A 26,577-nucleotide genomic window follows, 5' to 3' on the forward strand; every position below is an offset into this window, starting at 1 on the left:
CTTCCTTCCCCTATCCCAACGTAGCGTGACAATTCGTTCACTGTGATGGGTCTGTCAGCAGTCACCAATTCGTTAACTCTCTGCACATTGTCTGGAGTGTGTGCAGTACGAGGCCTGCCGCTGCGAGGACAATCCTCAATACTGCCGTGCCCGCTTTCATCACGTAACCTGCTCGCCCACAGACTAACTGTACTGCGATCGACAGCAGCATCTCCGTACACCTTTTTCAACCTCTCGTGGATGCTTCCCCGTGTCTCGTTTTCACAGCACAGGAATTCTATGACAGCACATTGCTTCTGACGAACGTCAAGTGTAGTAACCATCTTGAAGACATGCTGTAACGGCGCCACTCACGGGAACAGGTTGAACTAAGTTTGAAAACAAGTGGGAAGGATATATCTACACACTGTAAAACTTTCACAGATGCAGAATGAAAACTGTATTTTTACGAAAATAGTGTGCATTTCTTTTGGAGTGACCCTTGTAGATAGCCTCGAAGCAGTGAAGCAACTTAAATCACTTAATAAAAACAAGTCTTCCAGTCCAGACTGTATACCAATTAGGTTTCTTTCAGAGTATGCTGATGCAATAGCTCCATACTTAACAGTCATATACAACTGCTTGCTCGATGAAAGATCCACATCCAAAGACTGGTTGGCTGGTTGGTTGGTTTGGGGAAGGAGACCAGACAGCGTGGTCATCGGTCTCATCGGATTAGGGAAGGATGGGGAAGGAAGTCGGCCGTGCCCTTTCAGAGGAACCATCCCGGCATTTGCCTGGAGTGATTTAGGGAAATCACAGAAAACCTAAATCAGGATGGCCGGACGCGGGATTCTAAAGACTGGAAAGCTGCACAGGTCACATCAATATTCAAGAAAGGCAGTAGGAGCAATCCACAAAATTACAGGCTCGTATCATTAATGTCAATATTCAGCAGAATTTTAGAATGTATATTGTGTTCGAATATTATGAATTACCTTGAACAGAACTGTCTATTGACACAAAGTCAAAATGGATTTAGAAAACATCATTCTTGTGAAACATAACTACAGGGTTATTACAAATGATTGAAGCGATTTCACAGCTCTACAATAACTTTATTATTTGAGATATTTTCTCAACGCTTTGCACACACATACAAAAACTCAAAAAGTTTTTTTAGGCATTCACAAATGTTCGATATGTGCCCCTTTAGTGATTCGGCAGACATCAAGCCGGTAATGAAGTTCCTCCCACTCTCGGCGCAGCATGTCCCCCATCAATGAGTTCGAAAGCATCGTTGATGCGAGCTCACAGCTCTGGCACATTTCTTGGTAGAGGAGGTTTAAACACTGAATCTTTCACATAACCCCACAGAAAGAAATCGCATGGGGTTAAGTCAGGAGAGCGTGGAGGCCATGACATGAATTGCTGATCGTGATCTCCACCACGATCGATCCATCGGTTTTCCAATCTCCTGTTTAAGAAATGCCGAACATCATGATGGAAGTGCGGTGAAGCACCATCCTGTTGATAGATGAAGTCGGCGCTGTCAGTCTCCAGTTGTGGCATGAGCCAATTTTCCAGCATGTCCAGATACACGTGTCCCGTAATGCTTCTTTTTTTTTCGCAGAAGAAAAAGGAGCCGTAAACTTTAAACCGTGAGATTGCACAAAACACGTTAACTTTTCGTAAATTGCGAATTTGCTGCACGAATGCGTGAGGATTCTCTACCGCCCTGATTCGCACATTGTGTCTGTTCACTTCACCATTAAGAAAAAATGTTGCTTCATCACTGAAAACAAGTTTCGCACTGAACGCATCCTCTTCCACGAGCTGTTGCAACCGCGCCGAAAATTCAAAGCGTTTGACTTTGTCATCGGGTGTCAGGGCTTGTAGCAATTGTAAACGGTAAGGCTTCTGCTTTAGCCTTTTCCGTAAGATTTTCCAAACCGTTGGCTGTGGTACGTTTAGCTCCCTGCTTGCTTTAATCGTCGACTTCCGCGGGCTACGCGTGAAACTTGCCCGCACGCGTTCAACCGTTTCTTCGCTCACTGCAGGCCGACCCGTTGATTTCCCCTTACAGAGACATCCAGAAGCTTTAAACTGCGCATACCATCGCCGAATGGAGTTGGCAGTTGGTGGATCTTTGTTGAACTTCGTCCTGAAGTGTCGTTGCACTGTTATGACTGACTGATGTGAGTACATTTCAAGCACGACATACGCTTTCTCGGCTCCTGTCGCCATTTTGTCTCGCTGCGCTCTCGAGCGCAGAAACCTGAAGTGCGGCTTCAGCCGAACAAAACTTTATGAGTTTTTCTACGTATCTGTAGTGTGTCGTGACCATATGTCAATGAATGGAGCTACAGTGAATTTATGAAATCGCTTCAATCATTTGTAATAGCCCTGTATAGTCCGATTCACGAACAGTGGCAGTTCACGCAGCTTGAGACACAGATGGGGACTGGGTTGTTGCTGGTTCCAAGTGACAGTTGTGGTACGCACATATGTGCACTCTGCGCTTGAAGGAAGTGTGTATACCACAAATCACGTCTCTCGCTTGCTTGGCAGAATTTGTCACTTACCATCACCATCAACCGTGAAGATTCGCAACTAACAGAATAACAATTCACTGAATAACTCAATTCTCGCATTGGCTATGACATTCACAGCAGAGGGCTGAGAATGTTATTGAACGCTCATTGGCTGTTGGAGAATGCGTGGCGTAGATGCGTAGAACAAGCCTAAACTCAACTGCCATCATTCGTGACTCCAACTACAGCTCTTTACTCGCACGATGTGTTGAGTGCTATTGACCACGGATTTCAAATTGATTCTATATTTCTAGATTTCCAAAAGGCTTTTGACACTGTACCACACAAGTGGCTTGTAGTGAAATTGCGTGCTTATGGAATATCATCTCAGTTATGTGACTGGATTTGTGATTTCCTGTCAGAGAGGTCACAGTTCGTAGTAATTGACAGAAAGTTGTCAAGTAAAACAGAAGTGATTTCTGGAATTCCCCAAGATAGGCCCTCTGCTGTTCCTTGCCTACATAAATGATTTAGGAGGCAATCTGAACAGCCTTCTTAGGTTGTTAGCAGATGATGCTGTCATTTATTGACTAATAAAGTCATCAGAAGATCAAAACAAATTGCAAAATGATTTAGAAAACATATGTGTATGGTGCAAAAATTGTCAGTTGACCCTAAATAATGCAAAGTGTGAGGTGCTAAAAGGAATACATTAAACTTTGGTTACATGGTAAGTCAATCAAATCTAAAAGCCTTAAATTCATCTAAATACTTAGGAATTACAATTACAAACAACTTAAATTAGAAAGAACACACGGAAAATATTGTGGTGAGGGCAAACCAAAGACTGCATTTTATTGGCAGAACACTTAGAAAAAGTAACACATCTACTAAAAAGACTGCCAACACTACGCTTGTCCATCCTCTTTTGGAGTACTGCTGTGTGGTCTGGGATCCTTATCAGATAGGATTGACAGATTACATAAAGGAAGTTCAAAGAAGAGCAGTATGTTTGGTATTGTTGAGAAATAGGGGAGAGAGTGTCACTGAAATTGATGTGTTGGCAAATGTGCCAACACCTTGTAGATAGAGGAGGCCGAAATGCACGCTATCTAACGCAGACGGGCGTGAATTCTGGAACAGGATAAGTAGTGAATTCTAATAAGAAAAGTATGCAGCTCCTCGAATACTTATCTTTTAATTCCTCATTGGTTTACAACGTTCTTGATGAGACATTTCATACGATAACTATCAAACTATGTAAGGCTAATGGCGCCTTGCTAGGTCGTAGCCATGGACTTAGCTGAAGGCTATTCTAACTGTCTCTCGGCAAATGAGAGAAGGCTTCGTCAGTGTAGTCGCTAGCAAAGTCGTCGTACAACTGGGGCGAGTGCTCGTCCGTATCTCGAGACCTGCCTTGTGGTGGTGCTCGGTCTGCGATCACACAGTGGCGACACGCGGGTCCGACATGTACTAAATGGACCGCGGCCGATTTAAGCTACCACCTAGCAAGTGTGGTGTCTGGCGGTGACACCACAGAAATCGTACAGAATTGGGGGTAGACATCATTAAAAGAAAGGTGTTTTGTGTTGCGGCGGAATCTTCTCACGAAATTTCAGTGACCAACTTTCTCCTCCAAATGCAGAAATGTTTGCACTGGATGAAATTCATTTTCATTTCGTCTAATCCACAGTCTCGCAAACATAGGTTCATTAGAGGTGATCTGATCCCAACAACTGGTCATTTTGTCCCATCAGTACTACTTCACAACAGCAAGATCGAGGCACTCAATGTCTGTACTAAACTGCGACTAGCCTCATTCTGGCATACTTCAGTAGAGAGAACGACTCGGGAAGTCGTACTCACGGAACTACAGAGGGAACAAACGAAGCCAGTATTGCTGTAATGCAATAGCGGTCCCTCAAATTTCAGGTGTGCACAACTCTCAACAATAGACAAGTATTTACTAAGATGGTATCTGTTCTTTCGGATATGTCCGAAAGAACAAATACCATCAGTGACCAAGCAGCTCATTAGAATGAAATTACAATGAAATGAACACCCTTAGCTGCTTACAGGCGTTGACATGTCCGAAAGAACAGATACCATCTTAGTAAATATATAGTTAAGGCTCACCAGCCACTTGACCATCTTCTTCTTCTGTGTGAATGCACAAACAGTGCCTGAACTCTTACGGGAATCAGCAACGTGCCGCGAGTAATGTGTACAATGGGCGGGAGCGCTACGAATGTAGTGTGGGGCAATACGTTGAGAATTTGGGTTTCGCGGTAGGCGTGCCAGAGATAAATCCCTTCAGTCGCGCTATCCTCTGTGTCCTCGGTGGCTCAGATGGATAGAGCGTCTGCCATGTAAGTAGGAGATCCCGGGTTCGAATCCCGGTCGGGGCACACATTTTCATCTGTCCCTGTTGACGTATGTCAATGCCTGTAAGCAGCTAAGGGTGTTCATTTCATTGTAATAGACAAGTACTCGCTTTGTTTTTGATCTCTAGTGCTTACGTGACACGTGCCCTATCAAACTTCTATTCTCACTCCTCCACATAAATTGATGCCGTTTATACATGCTAAAATGATGAGTAAGGTTTCTTGAAATTGGCAACAGCTTGTATTAAGCACTGAGCTCGTTGCTCTTTGTGTTTAGAGAAAAATGTCCCTATGATGCCTACCGTTCATCTTCTCTGCAGCAGCATTCACAATTTCACAACTCCACTCGAGTTAGCTACTGCTTTCATTTTCATTATGGTTGTCATAAAAAACTGTCTGTTTCCTCATTTCATGCAAAAATGCACATAAATCAATGGTTAATAATACTGGCACATATTTTCTGTGCCCCAAATGTGTGATTGAGTAGGCCCCATTAGTGTGACCCAACTCACACTTCCTACAACTAACTTAAAATAGTAGATTTTATCCCATATTGTACAACTCTGATGCGAATATACAAATACGACTGTTCTCACGTGCTTTCCATGCTATGCTGCGCGACTGTGCACATTGCACTAGCCCGTGACCTGCTCGGCAGGCAACCTCAAACGAGAACTGGCTCATTCCTGCACACGAAATTGACAGGTGTCAGAACCACACCTATCTCGAATGATGGGCCTTCCCCCCACCAGATGTGTTCTGGTCTGGTAGAAATGAGTAGGAACGTTATCTTATATCCGTAAACTTACAATAATATAGACTACCACATTTAACAGAGATACCTAATCAGCAATTTACTTAAACCTTGAACCATTTTGTGTGACCGACTTCCTTATCATCTGCAGATGAATAATTTCAGAGTCAAATTCTCACAACCGGCCCCTAGAATCAACCACTACAGCAGCTCGACCATGACTCTGCTGACCAATAACCACTACCTACAATACTGAACACATGGCAAACTAGAAGAAACACCAACATCCTTCAATGAAATTAATAAAAGCAGAAAAATTGACAGAGACTGCTATTTATACATTCATTCATCAAACAGTGTAAGTCTTAAATGATAAAATATTGCCAGTTGCTATTTTTTGTGATCTTTGGAAGGAGTCTGATTGTGTTGAGCATGTTATTCTCTTAGGAAAAGTTTTGTGGAATTGGTGGCTTTACACACAAGTGGTTTGAATCACACTTAACAAACAGAATGCTAAAAGTCGTGAAAATTTTAAGGATTGAGGAGAAATCACAAAGGGAGTCCCAAAGGTTTCAATTTTGGGTCCACTCCCATTCTCTATATATTTGAATGACCTTTAATTAATGTTCAAGAAGCAGACTGGCACTTTTAGTGGTGACGTTAATGTCATAATAAATCCTTCTATGGCAGAAGGCAATGGATGACATTGTACATGTTTCCCAAAGAATTATTAAGTGGCTCTTAGAAAATGGGCTCTCCTTAAATTTTGAAAACACACACCAAATTCAATTCTGCACAACAAATAGTCATACCAACAATTAATGTAGCACATGAGCAGGAATCAGTAAATACGGTAGAATGCTCTAAATTTTTGAGTGTGGATACTGAGGAAAACTTGAACTGGAAGAAGCATACTACTGAGCTTCTCAAACAATTAAGTTCAGCTACTTTTGTTCTTTATATAAATGCTAATCTTCGAAACAACTCCCGGCATATTTTTCCACTGAATAATGTCATATGGAATAATTTTCTGGGGTAGCTCACCACTTACAAAGAAAGTACTGTTTGGACAAAAGTAAGCAGTAAGAATAATATGCGGTGTTCACCGACAGGTGTCATATAGGTTTCTCTTCAGGGTACTAAGCATTTTCACTGTGTCATCACAATACATATATTCACTGCAATGATACATCACAATTTGACAAGAACACTGATGTCCATACCTACAACACTAAAAGGAAAAATGACCTTATTACCCATAATTAAAGTTGTCGATGTCCCAGAATGTAATTCAATATTAATGTTAATCATGTGTACATATTCTATAATCTTACTCTTCCACATCATTTCAAAATGAATCATTCAAACGATCTATGGAACATATAGCTAACTAACCAATGCAATTTTGTAGCCACAGATGCAGTTCTGCTTATTCTCACAACTTGCCAAGGCCACTGCCTGCCAGGTTCATAAGCACACATTGATATAAGTGCACACACACATTATTGTAAGGTAATGATACTCACTTCAGGAGTTCCATCAGATCTTGTTTCTTTGACTTTTAAGGTACTCCTTCCTTCTCTGCCTGCATCTTTATTTGCCTGTAGCAAGCAAAAACAGACAATTACTTTTTAAAGAACAAGAGCAGGCAGTCTACACAAAGCATTGCAGTAAAATTAACAAATGACTGCCAAAGGAACAAAAAAGTGTTGCTCCAATGCGCACTGCAAAGACTCACCTGGCGTCCGTGGGGAATTAAATTGTCTGCAAACTGTTGCACGGCAGCTAATGCTCCTGAGGAAATCTGCAACATAGCCACAAGGAAGTATTAAACAACAAGCAACAACAACAGTTTCAGTAACCCTGTCAAACAGAGTAACATATTCCAACAGTGGAATTACAAATGGCATAAATGAGTTGAGGATTGTGCTTATCCATTATGGGTGATCTAGAAACCATACTTGTGTATCTATACGTAGTGAGTCAAAGAGGACTTTACAACTTTGAAGTAATATAGAAATTCATAGATATGTCTTTTGTAGAAAACAACCTCAAGTTTCACACAAAAGTATCAAGTGTCATTCTGGTTCGATGTGATTACCATTTGTGATGTGGCAAGCGTCCCACAGGTAATAAATTTCTTCCCACACTCGTTACAGCAAATCGGACGTAACTTGTGCAACAGCAGCGTAGATTCGATTTTTTCAGGTCAGCTAAATACTCTCTTTGAAACTCTAAAGGCAGCAAGGGTAAAATATAGGAAGCAAAAGGCTTTTGACAACTTGTACAGACGCCAAACAGCAGATATTACATTTAGGGGCATGAAAGGGAAGCAATGGTTGAGAAAGGAGTGAGGCAGGGTTGTAGCCTACCCTCGATGTTGTTCAACCGTACACTGAGCAAGCAGTGGAGGAACCCACAGAAAAATTAAGAGTAGGAATTGAAGTTCAAGGAGAAGGTATAAAAACTTTGAGGTTTGCTGATGACACTGTAATTCTTTCAGAGACAGTATAGGATTTGGAAGAGCAATTGAATGGAATGGACAGAGTCTTGAAAGGTGGGTATAAGATGAACATCAGCAAAATAAACCAGGATAATGGAACATAGTCAAATTAAATGAGGAGGTGCTAAGGGAATTAGATTAGGAAATGAGATACTCAAAGTATTAGATGAGTTCTGCAATTTGGGCAGCAGAATAACCGATGATGGCTGAAGTAGAGAGTATGTAAAATGTAGACTGGCAGTGGCAAGAAATGCGTTTCTGAAGGAAAGAAATTTGTTGACATGAAATGTAGATTTAAGTCTTACAAAATCTTTTCTGAAAGTATTAGTCTGGAGTGTAGTGATGTATGGTAGTGAAACATGGATGATAAAAAGTTTAGACAAGAAGAGAATAAAGCTTCAGGAATGTGGTGCTACAGAAGAATGCTGAAGATTAGATGGGTAGATCACATAACTAATTAGTAGGTACTGAACTAAATTGGAGAGAAAAGATATTTGTGGCACAACTTGACTAGAAGAAGGGATCAGTTGATAGAACACATTCTGAGACAGCAAGGGATCACCAATTTAGCAGTAGAGAGAAGTGTGTGTGTGTGTGTGTGTGTGTGTGTGTGTGTGTGTGTGTGTATGTGTGTTTGGGGGGGGGGGGGGGAGGGGGTTAAAATTGTTAAGGAAGACAAGGACATGATTACAGTAGGCAGATTCAGAAGAATATAAGTTGCAGTAGCTATTTGGAGATGAAAAGGCTTGCACAGGGTAGAGTAGCGTGGATAGCTGGATCAAATCAGTCTTTATACTGAAGACCGCAACAACAACAACTGCTAAGGTTAGCGATCATCTATATAATTTTTAAGATGAAGTCACAAGAAGATCTCAGGACTTCAAGAAATCTGAGCCTCAACTCAGTTTGTTCTCTTATCCTATCACTCCTGATATAGACACAGGAACAGAGGAGCTGCAGCTTGCTTGCTGACATGCAGTCAGATCACAATGTGAAAGAAATATTTAATGCAGTGACATTAGTTGACTTTTACAAATATTTGTCTGTTAAAATGTTTCCATGTATAAAGAAATTTGTTGGGAAAATGTTCTCTATATTATTTGCTACAAGAGGAGTATTTTCACAGTAGCAAAGATGTACATGTTCATAATTCTTACTGTATGCAATGTAGAGCCCACATTTAATGAACAATTTTTTATAGTTTTGGTTCACACTACCTCCTCCCAAAACATGGAAAGCAAACAACTTGAAGCTATCAGAGGTATCGGAAAGATTTTCACTTATAACTTTCGACTCGCTTGTTCCCGGACCACCTGAAGTTGATACCCTTGACAGTCCTCCACCATTTCTGGAAGTTTGTAATGTCATCACGAATCACCCTGTAGATGCTCTATGGCAGACATTAAATACAAGTCTGTGATCAGAATTTCAACAATCAATCTCACTTCTGATTTTTTTGTAGGAAAGGGTGATAGGATACATCTCATTAAACATGCTTTCAGCTATAGATCATACAAAATTAGCACAATAAACAAATTCAATAAAACTGCCACTGTTTTATTTAACTTCTACTTGTTGATTTTTATGGTACAGTTTATAGCTTTTCTAATATGCAAATTTAACTAATGAATGTAACCATTTTAAAAGGTATTGATAATTTCCTCTTCCACAATGCGGTCCCTGAGCCAAAAACAATTACCTTACCCTGCCCTTTGGCATAATCTACACACGCAGCCAATGAGAATATTGTGTAAAGTTGATAACCAAATACCTTCCAGTGGCCTGTTCAGGCACCTAGTAATTCTTGCATTTATGTGTCAACAAACATATGCTCCCTAATGATGTTTGCGGTTAATAATAATGATAAAAAGAGTGAATTCAGATGAAGTCCAGTAATTCACGACCACCTGCCCCCCCCCCCTCCCCCCCCCCACACACACACAGAGAGAGAGAGAGAGAGAGAGGGGGAGGGAGGAGGGGGAGGGGAGAGAGAGAGAGAGAGAGAGAGAGAGAGAGAGAGAGAGAGAGAGAGAGAGAGAGGAGGGGGGGGGGGGGGGGGGGTTTACTGTCATCTGTTACACATGCAGAAGGTGACATATAAACAGATTTACCAAAGTCTTTATTTGCAAGTTCTCCTATATGATAGGTACGGTAGGCAATAATGTCTCTGTCTACAAAACTTTCAAGGCCAGGCACGTTAGGAACTCCAGTACCGCCTCGTACAATTGCTACCGTGAGCCATCCATAACCATGAGTAAAAGTATCGTTAATGTCAATACTAAAATTAAGTCTACATCCGACAAATACACAGGGGCCGTCGACAAGTGCAGTAGCAGCAGTGTTCTTCAGAGTATTCTTCTTCTTGTCTGCAGCAGATGTGGAGAATTCTATGTTTTCAATTGTTCCAGGTCTAGAAAGTTTTGTAGACAGAGACATTATCGCCTACGGCACCTATCATATTGGAGAACTTGCAAATAAAGACTTTGGTAAATCTGTGTATATGTCCCCTTCCCCATTGTCATTGTATACACGTAACAGGAGAAAAATCACACTGAGCAGTTGACCTTTGACCCCGCGCCGATAAGGCCGGCTGACGCAATCTTGGCAGCGCGCCAGCGGCGGACTTAGCGCACAGCGGACGGGAGCACCTAGTACGGCTAGTGCTCCCGTCCGGGATAACGCACCGCTGGCACTGTGAAATATTCTAAGTCCGAATCAAGGTCACGGACTTTAGCGAGCGATCGCCGCGAAGCGGATCACTCGTGCTGCTGCTGCTGCACAGGCAACTGCATTGAACGCTGCCAAGATGCCCTACAGAAGATATCGTCGTCGCTCGAGAAACACAATTTATAAAACAATTGAGAACATCACGAACCGGGGGCTCAAGGAGGCAACAGCATGTTCCATGTTAAAGTTCTTATCGCTTGACCTTTGACCCCGCCATTGCCGACTACAGGGTTACGCAACGTGGCGGCGCGCCAGCAGCGGACGGGAGCACCTCGTACGGCTAGTGCTCCCGTCCGGGATAACGCACCGCTGGCACTGTGAAATATTCTAAGTCCGAATCAAGGTCACGGACTTTAGCGAGCGATCGCCGCGAAGCGGATCACTCGTGCTGCTGCTGCTGCACAGGCAACTGCATTGAACGCTGCCAAGATGCCCTACAGAAGATATCGTCGTCGCTCGAGAAACACAATTTATAAAACAATTGAGAACATCACGAACCGGGGGCTCAAGGAGGCAACAGCATGTTCCATGTTAAAGTTCTTATCGCTTGACCTTTGACCCCGCCATTGCCGACTACAGGGTTACGCAACGTGGCGGCGCGCCAGCAGCGGACGGGAGCACCTCGTACGGCTAGTGCTCCCGTCCGGGATAACGCGCCGCTGGCACTGTGAAATATTCTAAGTCCGAATCAAGGTCACGGACTTAAGCGAGCGATCGCCGCGCAGCGGCTCATTTGCGCTGCTGCTGCCGCACACGCAACTGCATTGAACGCCGCCACAATGCCGTACAGAAGAATACGACATCGATCTAAACAGACAATATACAAAACAATTGAGAACATCGAATTCACGACATCTGCTGCAGATAAGAAGAAGAATACTGTGAAGAATACTGCCGCCACTGCACTTGTCGATGGACCATGTGTATTCTGTGGATGTAGACTTAATTTCAGCATTGACATTAACGATTCTTTTACTCATGGTAATGGTTGGCTCAAGTGCATGTATGGCACAAACAGTTTTTACAGGCACGAGAAATAGTTGATAATGCTGCTCACCGACATCTCCCGAGGACCAGCACAACTGAGGAGAGTATTCCCATTGTTAGCCAGCTCTCTGAAAACAATCGCCACATGAAGTTGCTGAAATTGCTGTCGAGGTTGGCATCAGCTACGGTAGTGCTCATTAACAGAAGGTTCGGATTTCAGAAGGCGGGGGTTTCATCTTCTCAATGCAGAGCAGAAATTTCGTCATCTTGAGATGCAGAAATGGCTACTGATACCTGCTATCAAACTGAAGGGTAACATTTTTTGCACTGGACTGTGATCTGCAATGAGATGTGGGTGCACCATTACACCTCAGAATTGAAAAAAAACATCACATAAGGACATAAAAAAGGACAAATCTACACCTGTCAAAGTCATGAACTGTCTCTCTGCAGGAAAGGTTTCTGCAATATTCTGATTTTAAAGGAGTCCTTCTCATTATTTGTTTTCCATGAGCATTGTACTGTGAACGCTGCGTGCTCTTGCCAACTTCTGGACCAAACAAAACATCCATATTGTCGGAAGAGATGTGCACTTCCAACCAGGGATGTGATCGTGCTACATGAGGACATTCGATCCCCCACAGCCGCGCGAACTCTATAAAAAATGCAGGAACTGTTGTTGACCACACTAGAACATCATCCACGTCATTTATTTGGACCACTAAAGACTGCCTATCTGCTGGGAAAAGATACTCTTACAAGTGAAAAGAACAGCACGTGATAGCACACAAACCTATTTCCTCTGACTCTGTTATCCGTGTCCTTATCCACTAAGCTATGCCGGAGACGCTATTTTTGTCTTTTGTGTCGATTATCATAGTATCTATTGAAGGTTTATGTTGTTGAGGCCTCATTAACTGACATTTAATTATAAGTGTGGCACGTTTGTGATAACTCTTCAATTTGCCATTGCCCTGAAATGGCATACTGCAAGTTATAGCACAAAACAGCTAAATACACCAAAATCAGTATGGCGTCTGCGACATCAAGTGACATGTCATTCTGATATCACTTCCAACTGAGTAATACTCTATGGTCCTAAACAGAGGTGGTATAATTCTCCCATTAACATATACTGTCATTGCACAGCTTTCGACATCTTTTATCTGCTCCTTTAAGTGTGTGCATCTTTGTTGGAATGCATTTCTGGCTGTACTTCCATTTGAAATTTTTTGTTCCTTATCCTCTCAGGGACCGTTTCCTGCAGTTCCTCCTTATTTGGCAGAATCATCCTGTGTAAAATTATGTACGACGGCAGTTCAATAAGTAATGCAACACATATTTTTTCTCGGCCAATTTTGGTTGAAAAAACCGGAAATTTCTTGTGGAATATTTTCAAACATTCCCGCTTTGTCTCGTATGGTTTCATTGACTTCCGACAGGTGGCAGCGCTGTACGGAGCTGTTAAAATGGCGTCTGTAACGGATGCGCGTTGCAAACAACGGGCAGTGATCGAGTTTCTTTTGGCGGAAAACCAGGGCATCTCAGATATTCATAGGCGCTTGCAGAATGTCTACGGTGATCTGGCAGTGGACAAAAGCACGGTGAGACGTTGGGCAAAGCGTGTGTCATCATCGCCGCAAGGTCAAGCAAGACTGTCTGATCTCCCGCGTGCGGGCCGGCCGTGCACAGCTGTGACTCCTGCAATGGCGGAGCGTGCGAACACACTCGTTCGAGATGATCGACGGATCACCATCAAACAACTCAGTGCTCAACTTGACATCTCTGTTGGTAGTGCTGTCACAATTGTTCACCAGTTGGGATATTCAAAGGTTTGTTCCCGCTGGGTCCCTCGTTGTCTAACCGAACACCATAAAGAGCAAAGGAGAACCATCTGTGCAGAATTGCTTGCTCGTCATGTGGCTGAGGGTGACAATTTCTTGTCAAAGATTGTTACAGGCGATGAACCATGGGTTCATCACTTCGAACCTGAAACAAAACGGCAATCAATGGAGTGGCACCACACCCACTCCCCTACCAAGAAAAAGTTTAAAGCCATACCCTCAGCCGGTAAAGTCATGGTTACAGTCTTCTGGGACGCTGAAGGGGTTATTCTGTTCGATGTACTTCCCCGTGGTCAAACGATCAACTCTGAAGTGTATTGTGCTACTCTTCAGAAATTGAAGAAACGACTTCAGCGTGTTCGTAGGCACAAAAATCTGAACGAACTTCTCCTTCTTCATGACAACGCAAGACCTCACACAATTCTTCGCACCCGAGAGGAGCTCACAAAACTTCAGTGGACTGTTCTTCCTCATGCACCCTACAGCCCCGATCTCGCACCATCAGATTTCCATATGTTTGGCCCAATGAAGGACGCAATCCGTGGGAGGCACTACGCGGATGATGAAGAAGCTATTGATGCAGTATGACGTTGGCTCCGACATTGACCAGTGGAATGGTACCGTGCAGGCATACAGGCCCTCATTTCAAGGTTGGGTAAGGCCGTAGCATTGAATGGAGATTACGTTGAAAAATAGTGTTGTGTAGCTAAAAGATTGGGGAATAACCTGGTGTATTTCAATGCTGAATAAAACAACCCCTGTTTCAGAAAAAAAATGTGTTGCATTACTTATTGAACTGCCCTTGTAGAAGTAATTACCACACTTATTTGCTTAACCAGAATACAACTAGTCATAATTTTGTTGGTGGTATACTTTATAGAACAGTGGTTCCATCTGCGTTTTAAAGTACAACTTGACTCATCCCACTTCCCTTAAGCCTCTCCTCCATTGTGGGATTTACAAAATACGAGTGTGAATGAAGGAATGAATTTTATTTAGTTTTAACCAGTCAAGCTGGGTTATTTCCTTTTACCAGCACACAACACCACGATTCCAATATGATGTCACACTGTTTACTTTCTCGCAGTGGAAGGTACATTGTGGAGTATACAATGTGCAGATCAAATAAATATAAACATCATACAGTATGAAACTTCCTGGCAGATTAAAACTGTGTGCCGGGCCAAGACTCGAACTCAGGACCTTTGCCTTTCGCGGGCAACTGCTCTACCATCTGAGCTATCCAAGCACGACTCATGACCCGTCCTCACAGCTTCAATTCAGTTTCCTACCTTCCAAACTTTACAGAAGCTCTTCTGCGAACCTTGCAGAATTAGCACTCCTGAAAGAAAGGATACTGGGGAGATATGGCTTAGCCACAGCCTGGAGGATGTTTCCAGAATGAGATTTTCACTCTGCAGCGGAGTGTGCGTTGATATGAAACTTCATGGCAGATTAAAACTGTGTGCCGGACCAAGACTCGAACTCAGGACCTTTGCCTTTCGCGGGCAAGTGCTCTACCATCTGAGCTACCCAAGCTTGATTCATGACCTGTCCTCACAGCTTCAATTTTGCCAGTACCTCACATCCTACCTTCCAAACCTTACAGAAGCTCTTCTGCAAACCTTGCAGAACTAGCACCCTTGAAAGAAAGGATTGTAGCTGTGAGGACAGGTCATGAGTCATGCTTGGGTAGCTCAGATGGTAGAGCAGTTGCCCGGGAAAGGCAAAGGTCTCGAGTTCGAGTCTTGGTCCAGCACACAGTTTTAATCTGCCAGGAAGTTTCATATCAGCGCACACTCTGCTGCAGAGTGAAAATCTCATTCTTGATCGTACGGCATTGTTGGCAGTGATATTTGCAACAGGTGGGTTCAGGCATGTGTCAGACAGGGTCTTCTTTCTCCGCACACACTGGCTCCTTCCCTTACGGATATGTGACAGTTGTGTCGTATGTGTATCTGTGAAGTGTAGGAGAGTGTAACGAATGTGGTGTATAGCACGGTGTTAGTCTTGTGATGTACAATGATAAGAGAAGGAAGAGGGTCAAATTCAGTGCTGTCACACAGCCTATTCACGAATAGTACCGAGCCCCTGTTCCAGTTCCACGAACAGGCAATCATTGGCAGTGTCACGTGGCCCCACTTCGTGAGACACTACGGCAATATCTGGAATTTAATCTCGAACATTGGCACAAGGATTGGAGATTAGGAACTTTATCCCACCAGCTCCCCTCCTCTTACCTCCCCTTGCAGGGTGAATACAGGCAGTGTAAATCTCATCCACGACCAGAATTCAAATTGGCTTACTCCCAAGTCGAGCACAACCACACGAACGTGCGTCAGCGACATCAACTGTGGAGGCCGGTACAGATAAGGTCACAGATAGTCAATATCACTGTAATGTCCCACAAATAAAGATACTGATACGCAACACTTCCCAATCGGTAAGATAAACATAAACAAGAAAGGCTGGACTCACCTCTGCCTGGCCTCCCGCACTGCCACCTGCCTGCCCTCCTTCGAGAGACAGAGGGTCCGTTAGCGGTTCACCAGCTGCCACTGCTCCGCACGAGATCTGAAATATAAGCACCGAGATGAGATACCGTATCCGTGATAAGCAGATTCATGTTATCTACTAGTCATTTCGCACAAGGACATCTTGTTGCACTCACAAATAGAGAGAGGAAAAATGACTGTCTATATGCCTCTGCATTGACATCTACACAACAACTGAATGTATTAACCAGCTATTTTGAAAAGGCCACGACTTCTTAAAATCATGCCCTGCAATGAGATCCATCCTGTCTGAGATTTTGCCCACCGCACCTAGAACAGCTTTTCATTGCCCTCCCAATCTCAGCAATGTCCTCGTCAAATCCTATGCTCCTTCTGCACCCGTCTCCCTACCCTATGGCTCCTACCCGTGTCTCTGCTGCAAGACTTGCCCTATGTACCCTTCTACCACCGCCTATACCATACCCCATAACTGGAAAAACAGATGCAACAAAGGGAGAGCCACCTATGAAACGACACGTCATATACCAACTCTTACGTAAACACTGTTCGTCCTTTTACATTGCCGTGACTACCACCTAGTTATCAGTCAGGATGAATGGGCATAGGCAGAGGGTATACTGGCAACACACAATATCCTGTTGCACAGCATGCTCTACAACATGACAGTCGTGACCTCAGTGCCTGTTTCACCACACGTGACATCTGGAGTCTTCCCCCAGACACCAGTTTCTCAGAACTCCACAAGTGGGAACTACCGTATTTACTCGAATCTAAGCCGCACTTTTTTCCGGTTTTTGTAATCCAAAAAACCGCCTGTGGCTTAGAATCAAGTGCAAAATAAGCGCAAGTTCTGAAAAATGGTGGTAGGTGCCGCCACAACTAACTTCTGCCATCGAATATATGTAGCGCTGCACAGGCATGCTTTGCAGGCACAAAGATAAATACTGGCGCCAAAACCTCTGTGTCAGTAAACAAATAAAAAAAAAAAAGGTGGAAGACGAGCTTTTTTCTCCGCCCCGAGTTTCGACCACTGCATTTTCATACATTATTCAACGAAGTAAATACAAATTCCGTATTGTTCATCTTCGAATGTAGCAGAATTTCAATGTAATACGAAAATCCGACTGGCAAGACTGTTTGGCATGTTTGTCAATATGGCCAACTCTACGTTCTGAATTTTTTCCTACCTGTGAGAAGAGATGGTTGCTAATAGGAACCTGATGAAATGTGAATCACATGCAGTATTCTCTTCACCATAAGAATAATACGAATATAAACATTACCTCATGTATTCTTTCATGTTTGCTGCTATCTCATTTAAATTCTGTCTGCCTAATAAACTACGAAACTAGAGTGAGACAACAGCAAACGCGGAAGAATATACGTATCGTTTCATGTTTATATTCGTATTATTCTTATTCCTAGTAGTGATACAGTCAGAAATGAAGCACGGCAACTGACTAGATTTTTAAATCTAAGATGACTCTAATTTCTGTGCAGAATTTGATGTACTAAAGAAGCGGCCGCAAAGATTTTCAAACGGAGAAAATTTTTTGCCTAACTATGTTCTATCATACGCAGCAGTGTAAGTAACAACAAATAGCAGTCTCTTGCCATTGTTTTGCTAATGAGACGATTCCTCTTTTTTAATTGTAAGCGGCGGTAGCGCGCAGCGCACAAAAGCAAGCAATGCCGCGAGCGGCGACAGGCCGTAAACACGGACTATCAGAATGCGACAAACAATGCATGACACAGTACAGTAATGCATTTTCAGCTTAGAGTGACGTAAACACCTATAACAAAGAAAACAGCACTTACCAGATCAAAGCAAAATGAGCAATCGATTCAAACCAGACGAAGCACGTGAAAAAGGAAGGGTACGCGTATAAATACGGACGGAGCGCCTGACGCATAGCAATGGCTACCTGGTAAAGCTTAACTGCTAAGCTTACGACTCGAACCAAACTACTGTAGCTGCATCGTCATTCATTTGACCTAAATTGTGTCTCATATTACAATGGACCAACTTTGTTTCGATTTGGAGGTGCGGCCTAAAACTTTTTTCTCCCCTTGAATTTCGAGTCTCAGATTTCAGGTGCGGCTTAGATTCGGGAAATTTTTTTTTCCCTTTATTTCGAGTCTCATTTTTCAGGTGCGGCTTAGATTCGAGTGCGGATTAGATTCGAGTAAATACGGTAGCACTATAACACGTCCTTGGTTCTCATCACCCATCTGGCCGTAATTTATGTTAATTCCCTCCATCTCAGCATTTCGTAAGAGTAACTACTCCTTTCTTCACTCGATTTTAGTTTTCAACATTTTTCATTTTCTAACTTGGCTATTTTTCACTGTCCCCCTCCCCTACACTGTTACATAAACTGCACTTAGCTTTTCACTCTTATTTACTCGTGCACGATGTTCTAGTTGTAATCTCTGTCTCACACATTACCCTGTCTTCCACCTTTAAGCCCTCAGGTTTTCAAGTCTCGTGTGGTGCAGTCCCCAACAATCAGTCTTCCCTTCTCATCCCATCCAGTAAGTGTCCCCTGACACAGTGGTTCTGGGTGACTTTTCAGAACTACACCCCTTTCTTAAACATCTCAAGACCTTTTCCTTCATCCCTCTTCCTTCCCCTCCAATTCTTCTGCCGGAAGAAGGAGCCACTGGCTCTGAAAGCCTGCATAATTTAAATTTTTTTCTTTGTGTGTGTTCTCCTGCCACCACTTGGTGAGTACATTTTTTATCTATCCAATTACATTATACATGATTACTCTGCAATTCACAATTAAGTGCTTGCCAAACGGTTTATCAAACCTCTACCATTCAACTCTGAAACAGTGGGTGGGGAAAATGAACACTTAAATCTTAACATGCAAGCTCTCATTTCTCTTATTTTACTATGGAGGTCATTCCTCCCTGTGTGGGCAGGCACCAACAAATTTTTCTACACTCTGAAGAGAAAGTTGGTGATTGAAATTTCATGAGAAGGTCTTGTCGCAGCAAAACATGGGTTTGTTTGAATGAATTCTATCCAAATTTGTGTACCATATCTGGGAATTTTCTCCTTATTTTGCAATAGTACAAAACGAGCTGCCCTTCTCTGAACTTTTTCTGTCCTCTGTCAATCCTATCTGATGTGGATCCCACACCACTCAGCAATACTCCAGAAGAGGGTGGACAAGCAGAGTGTAAGCAGTCTCTTTAGTAAACCTGTTATATTTTCAAAGTGTTCTGGCAGTAAATCACAGTCTTTGGTTTGGTTTCCCCACGCCATTATCTATGAGATCGTTGCAATTAACAGGGTGTTTCAAAAATGACCGGTATATTTGAAACGGCAATAAAAACTAAACGAGCAGCGATAGAAATACACCGTTTGTTGCAATATGCTTGGGACAACAGTACATTTTCAGGCGGACAAACTTTCGAAATTACAGTAGTTACAATTTTCAACAACAGATGGCACTGCAAGTGATGTGAAAGATATAGAAGACAACGCAGTCTGTGGGTGCGCCATTCTGTACGTCGTCTTTCTGCTGTAAGCGTGTGCTGTTCACAACGTGCAAGTGTGCTGTAGACAACATGGTTTATTCCTTAGAACAGAGGATTTTTCTGGTGTTGGAATTCCACCGCCTAGAACACAGTGTTGTTGCAACAAGACGAAGTTTTCAACGGAGGTTTAATGTAACCAAAGGAGCGAAAAGCGATACAATAAAGGATCTGTTTGAAAAATTTCAACGGACTGGGAACGTGACGGATGAACGTGCTGGAAAGGTAGGGCGACCGCGTACGGCAACCACAGAGGGCAACGCGTAGCTAGTGCAGCAGGTGATCCAACAGCGGCCTCGGGTTTCCGTTCGCCGTGTTGCAGCTGCGGTCCAAATGACGCCAACGTCCACGTATTGTCTCGTGCGCCAGAGTTTACACCTCTATCCGTACAAAATTCAAACGCGGCAACCCCTCAGCGCCGCTACCATTGCTGAACGAGAGACATTCGCTAACGATATAGTGCACAGGATTGATGACGGCGATATGCATGTGGGCAGCATTTGGTTTACTGACGAAGCCTATTTTTACCTGGCCAGCTTCGTCAATAAACAGAACTGGTGCATATGGGGAACCGAAAAGCCCCATGTTGCAGTCCCATCGTCCCTGCATCCTCAAAAAGTACTGGTCTGGGCCGCCATTTCTTCCAAAGGAATCATTGGCTCATTTTTCAGATCCGAAACGATTACTGCATCACGCTATCTGGACATTCTTCGTGAATTTGTGGCGGTACAAACTGCCTTAGACGACACTGTGAACACCTCATGGTTTATGCAAGATGGTGCCCGGCCACATCGCACGGCTGACGTCTTTAATTTCCTGAATGAATATTTCGATGATCGTGTGATTGCTTTGGGCTATCCGAAACATACAGGAGGCGGCGTGGATTGGCCTCCCTATTCGCCAGACATGAACCCCTGTGACTTCTTTCTGTGGGGACACTTGAAAGACCAGGTGTACCGCCAGAATCCAGAAACAATTGAACAGCTGAAGCAGTACATCTCATCTGCATGTGAAGCCATTCCGCCAGACACGTTGTCAAAGGTTTCGGGTAATTTCATTCAGAGACTACGCCATATTATTGCTACGCATGGTGGATATGTGGAAAATATCGTACTATAGAGTTTCCCAGACCGCAGCCCCATCTGTTGTTGAAAATTGTAACTACTGTAATTTCGAAAGTTTGTCTGCCTGAAAATGTACTGTTGTCCCAAGCATATTGCAACAAACGGTGTATTTCTATCGCTGCTCGTTTAGTTTTTATTGCCGTTTCAAATATACCGGTCATTTTTGAAACACCCTGTAAGTTATTCATAATTGGAATATTTAGGTATTCCATTCAAATTTCAGTCTTTACATTTGTATGATTTATTGTGTAACTGAAATTTAGCAGATTTCTCTTAGTATTCAAGTGAGTGACTTCATACTTTTCAAGATTTAGAGTCAATTGCCACTTTTTACTCCATACTGATACACTGTCTACAACATTTTGCAATTAGTTTTGATCACCTGACGACTTTAGATGACAGTAAATGACTTCTATACAAGCCCTAATTTCTTTGTTACTTTCATAGTCCTTATGAGAAATTTACATCAGCAGCAGCAGAATCGTTCTGTAGCTATAAGCCACAAATGACAGGTGTCAAAATTTCTTAGCTGTGTTTCACAAAAAGAAAGTCATCACTCCTCCAGAAATTTCTATTTCATATGAAGATAGTAATTGTTCCAAAAGAACAGATACTAATGATGACCATGCAGCTTCTCTAGAAAGAAATGATAATTAATTGAAACCCTCAGCTGCCTTCAGGAACACTACAAATGTAGGTCGTGGACAGTTGGGAATGTGGGTCTCACGGGAAGCGTGCAGGGGATAAGTCCCCGCAGTTGCGCTATCTTCTGTGCTCTCGGGGGCTCAGATGGATAGAGTATATGTCATGTAAGCATGAGATCCTGGGTTCGAGCCCCAGTCGAGGCACACATTTTCAGCTGTCCCCATTGAGGTATATCAACAACACCTGTTGACAGCTGGGGGCTTCAATTAATCATCATTTATTTCTATTTCAGTTCACAGAGATTTCTATAACACTTGTGACTTAATCAAATTACTGGTAACAAATCTAGCAGTGCTCCTCTGAACTGCAAACAATGTTTATCTTCAATCCAACCAGGTGAGGATCCCAACCACTTGAACTGCATTCAAGAATGAGTCACACTAGTGTTTTATAAGTTGTCTCCTTTACAGAAAACCAAAATTTTACTAGGAATGTTGACCATTCGCCCTCACTACCACCAACATTGCATGCTCATTCCACTTCATGTCACTTTTTTTTGCAAAGTTATGGCTTCATATCTATCAGCGTGAACTGTGTCAAGTAACACTCCACTGATACTGTATCTGAACACTGTAGGATTGTTTTCCTACTCATCTGCATTAACTTATATTTTCCCACATTTAGAGCCACATGGTATCCATCATATCAAACAGCAGTTCTGCCCAAGTCAACCTGTATCCTCCTACAGTTGCACAAAGATGGCACTTCAACATCATCAGCAAACAGTAGCTTACTGCATCCGTCAGATCTTTTATGTATGTGGGAAACAAAAGAAGTCCTAACATACTTCCTTGGGGCACTCATGGCAATACCCTTGTTTATGACAAATACTCACCATCCAGGACAACGTTGCTTAAGAAACGTTCAAGCCACTCATATTTTAGAACCTATTCTGTACGTTTGGGCCTTTACTAACAGCCATGATTACTTCCGACTGCAAATTATTTATTTATAAAATCCACCACAACAATTTCAGCTGTGTTGTCATATTCAAGTGGAGTACTGGGAAATCATGATTCAGCACAAGTCAAAATATTAAGGAATATCTGACATGTGTATATGTCATCACCACATCCATATGTTTGGTGTTTACTGTTATCATTATATTTATCTTTCACAAAAATAAAATCACACTTCTATTCATGATAACAAAGGTAATATCAAATATCTAACATACAGAGGTGACAATCACATATATACGAGTCAGATATTGTTTAAGATTTTGATATACATTGAAGCACAATTTCAAAATACACATGGCCAAAATTGCAAGAATGGATATTATAAACAAATCATTTACAATCAATGAGTCTCATGATGTGTATTAAATAGTTTTACATAGCTGTGAGCTATGAGTAGTTAAAAAATTTGGCAATTGCCAGTGAGCCTGCATTTCTGTCCAATATGTGAAAGGATGCATCTGAATCGAATGGATAGCATCTTGGAAAGACATTATAAAATGAACATCGACAAAAGTCAAACAAGGGTAATGGAATGTAGTCAAATTAAATTATCTGATATTGTGGGAATTAGATTATGAAATAAGACACTCAAAGTAATAGACAAGTTTTGCTATTTGGGTGGAAAAATAATTGATAATGGTCAAAGCAGAGGGGATACATGATTGGCAACAGCAAGAAAAGCATTTCTGAAGTTAGAGAAATCTGTTAGCAGAGAATAAAAATTTAAATGTTTAAATTTTATTGAACAATGAAGAAAAATATAGATTGCTACTTACCATAAAGATAACATGCTAAGTTGCAGACAGACAGAATTAAAAGACACTTACACATAAGCTTTCGGCCACAGCCTTCCACACCTCGCGCACACATGACTGCCAACTCTGGCAGCTCAGGCCAGAATGCCAGAGTTGGCAGTTGTGGGTGTGAGATGTGCTTGCCTTATTGTGCCTGTCTGCAGCTTAACACGTTATCTTTCCTAAATTGTTGATATTCCCAGGTGGAGTTTCCATTATTTAAGTCTTTTTGAAGGTATTTGTTGGGAGAGCAGACTTTTATGCAGCTGAAACATGGTGGTAAGCATGTTCAGACAAGAAGAGAATAGAAGCTTTTGAAATGTGATGCAACAGTAAAATATTCAAGACTAGATGGGTAGATCATGTAACTAATGAAGAGAAGTGAAGAGAAGTGAGGAAAAAAGAAATTTGTGGCACAACCCAACTAGAAGAACACATGGGTTGGTAGGACACATTCTCAGACATCAAGGTTTAAAAAAAAAAAAAAAAAAAAAAAAAAGGTTGAAATGGCTCTGAGCACTATGGGACTTGACATGTGAGGTCATCAGTCCCCTAGAACTTAGAACTACTTAAACCTAACTAACCTAAGGACATCACACACATCCATGGCCGAGGCAGGATTCGAACCTGCGACCGTAGCGGTCGCGCGGTTACAGACTGTAGCGCCTAGAACCGCTCGGCCACTCCGGCCGGCAGACATCATGGGAGCACCAATTTAGTAGCGGAGGAAAGTGCGGGGAATAAAAATCGCTGAGGGAGCTCAAGGGATGAATACAAAAAGCAGATTCAGAAGGAAGTAGGTTGCAGTAGTTACTCGGAGATGAAGAGGCTTGCACTGGATAGTGTAGCGAGACTGAGACAGTGTATATAAATGGCGTTATTTGGCCACAAATTGCAATAGAGTTTAATCATGTCACAAGAAAATACAATGTAGTAAGGGGGTCAAAGTGTTGTTCTTTTGATGTAGTGAAACTGTGAGAGCTGGTCAAGGTATATGGTCATGACCTATTGTCTACAGTCTAAAGATGATGGGGAAAGTGCATACATAGTTATTTGCAGTAAAATATATCCCAAATTAGTGTGGGTCACTTCTGAGTGGAAAATTAGTGTAGCTACTTACTGGGGTGAGAACAGAAAAGAAAGATAATGTTGGAAGTGGCTGGGTAATTTTTGTGTGGTAGACTAAAGTGGTGCCTTTGAGAAGAAGAAATGTCTTTTGCATTATTATTTTGTATGGCAGCCATTAGACAAGAGCTTTAGGTTCATAAGGTAAAGAAATATGTGTAAATTGCTCAGAATGCTATACCATGAGTTTAAGGAAAGGAACTAATAAATTTGTTATTTGTATTTAAAATTAAAAGCTGGGCTTTTAAATGTGTAGCTAGCAACCATATGGGCCTATAATTGAATCTCAAAATGAAATGGACTGAATTTTATTTTTGGCTGACACAATCAGTTACTTGAAAGTAAATGAAAAACTATTTTATGTAATCATAATATGAGCCACTGTAGTATCAAAGCAGTCGAGAAAAGAGATTACTTTATCCATGAAGCTCTGATTTGAATAAAAAATGAAACAAAAAGCAAAGTTCGAATATCCATATTTGAGGTTCAAATGCAAAAACTCTATTATTAAAAGCCAGTTACATTTTCAGGATAAAGATCATCATTAGTGAAAAAGCTCCTGATATTTATCAATTCTAGCAGAAAAATCAGATTCATTCAAAGATACATAATCAATAGATGAAAATAATAGTCAGGCTAAATGGATCTTTTTTTAATTTCATTATCAACAGAAAAGTAATGTAAGAGAGGTTTGCTGATGCAAAATTGCAAGAACAAGATTGCAGCAATTTAAAAATATTGTTGTTGGCGGATGCATGATCACTGGCGCATAAAAAATACATATGCTCACGAAGAAAATGTCCAGAGTAACGGATGAACTATTCAGCAATATTTAGTAAACATTGACCAGTAATTAGCACCCCTGACATATTTCTGTGACGTATACAAGAAATAATGCAATGGAAATGGTTCGTCAGTGTACCGGGCAGTCACTTGCCGAATGAATACACGAAGCTTAGCCCCATGGGCACGTTGGGCTTGAGATGCGCACAATTAAAAACATAAAAGTCAAAAGTGAAAAGAGATGCATCAAACCAGTCTTTGGACTGAAGAACCCAGCAAACAACAACAACAACAAAAACAGCAACTGTCACATCAGGTACGCAGCAGGTGACACTTCCTCGATGGAGGTGCTATTCTTTTATTTTGAAATAAGCAATTTGTTTCGGTTTTTAGCTATACTAATGCAACTGCTGATGTAGTGTTCTAATTTATTTCCAGAGTGGCACATTCACAAACACCAAAAATGGCATAGTTTACAAATCTCAATCAGGATGATGTGATCCTTGGAGCTTGCTGCATTATTACTATTGCAAGACACTACTGCGTTTCAGATAAACTTAAAAGTTTTACCACACATTCTCAAATAATTCACATCAGCCACTTCAAAATGCGACAAACTGCAAACACCAAAAATGTGAAAAGGGGAGATTACTATCCACTACATAGAGGAGGTGTTGGGTCACAGACAGGCATAATGAAAAATCAAACAATGAAGCTTTCGTCCAAAAGGCCTTCTTCGGAAATAGAAATCACACACACACACACACACACACACACACACATTCACACAAGCACACCTAACACATAAATCGCCACTTTCTCCAGCAGCCAGGTGACATCGGCCAGAGACAATAGATGCATGTGTGTGTTCCAAAGAAGCCCTTTCAGTCGAAAGCTTAACTGTTTGCCTTTTCATTGTGCCTATCTGCAACTCAGCACCTCCTCTAAGTTGCGAGTACCAATCTAACCTTTTCTACATCTACATTGATACTCCGCAAGCCACCCAACGGTGTTGTTATTCCATTCACGATTTTCCATTGTTTAAATTGCAAACAAAATATTTCAAAACTCCAGAAAAAGCCTACACAGGAAAGTCACTTCCTTTGAGAAATTCACCGCAGCTATGGATCATACATACGAAAGAGTCCTGTTGATACTTACCCATGGAGAACTCATGTCAATACAACACTGCTCTTCTTCAACTTCTTCCTTCACTTCGGGACAATCTGCTGACTCCATGTTAAGCTTTTCAGTTACCTGTAACAAAGAAACAGCACCATTTTTTTTTATTTTTATATATATATATATAA

At 42.0% G+C, this 26,577-nt stretch overlaps 1 protein-coding gene and 1 non-coding gene across 2 annotated transcripts in view; one reads left to right on the forward strand and one right to left on the reverse strand.

Annotated features, from left to right (window-relative positions):
• The window catches only part of LOC124554000 (zinc finger and SCAN domain-containing protein 2-like), an 82,384-nt gene that overhangs the window by 31,754 nt on the left and 24,053 nt on the right, over positions 1-26,577 (reverse strand). The window contains exons 2-5 of the mRNA XM_047128019.1: positions 26,429-26,524; positions 16,191-16,286; positions 7,390-7,455; positions 7,178-7,252 (exon numbers count right to left, since the gene is read on the reverse strand). Of these exons, the coding sequence (XP_046983975.1) occupies positions 7,178-7,252; positions 7,390-7,455; positions 16,191-16,286; positions 26,429-26,524 (333 nt within the window). The remainder of the gene's footprint in view (positions 1-7,177; positions 7,253-7,389; positions 7,456-16,190; positions 16,287-26,428; positions 26,525-26,577) is intronic.
• Positions 4,848-4,921, forward strand: Trnat-ugu. Its single transcript has one exon. It is a non-coding gene; the product is annotated as a tRNA-Thr (tRNA).

This window comes from Schistocerca americana, chromosome 11, assembly GCF_021461395.2.
Source record: "Schistocerca americana isolate TAMUIC-IGC-003095 chromosome 11, iqSchAmer2.1, whole genome shotgun sequence".
Lineage (NCBI taxonomy): Eukaryota > Metazoa > Arthropoda > Insecta > Orthoptera > Acrididae > Schistocerca > Schistocerca americana.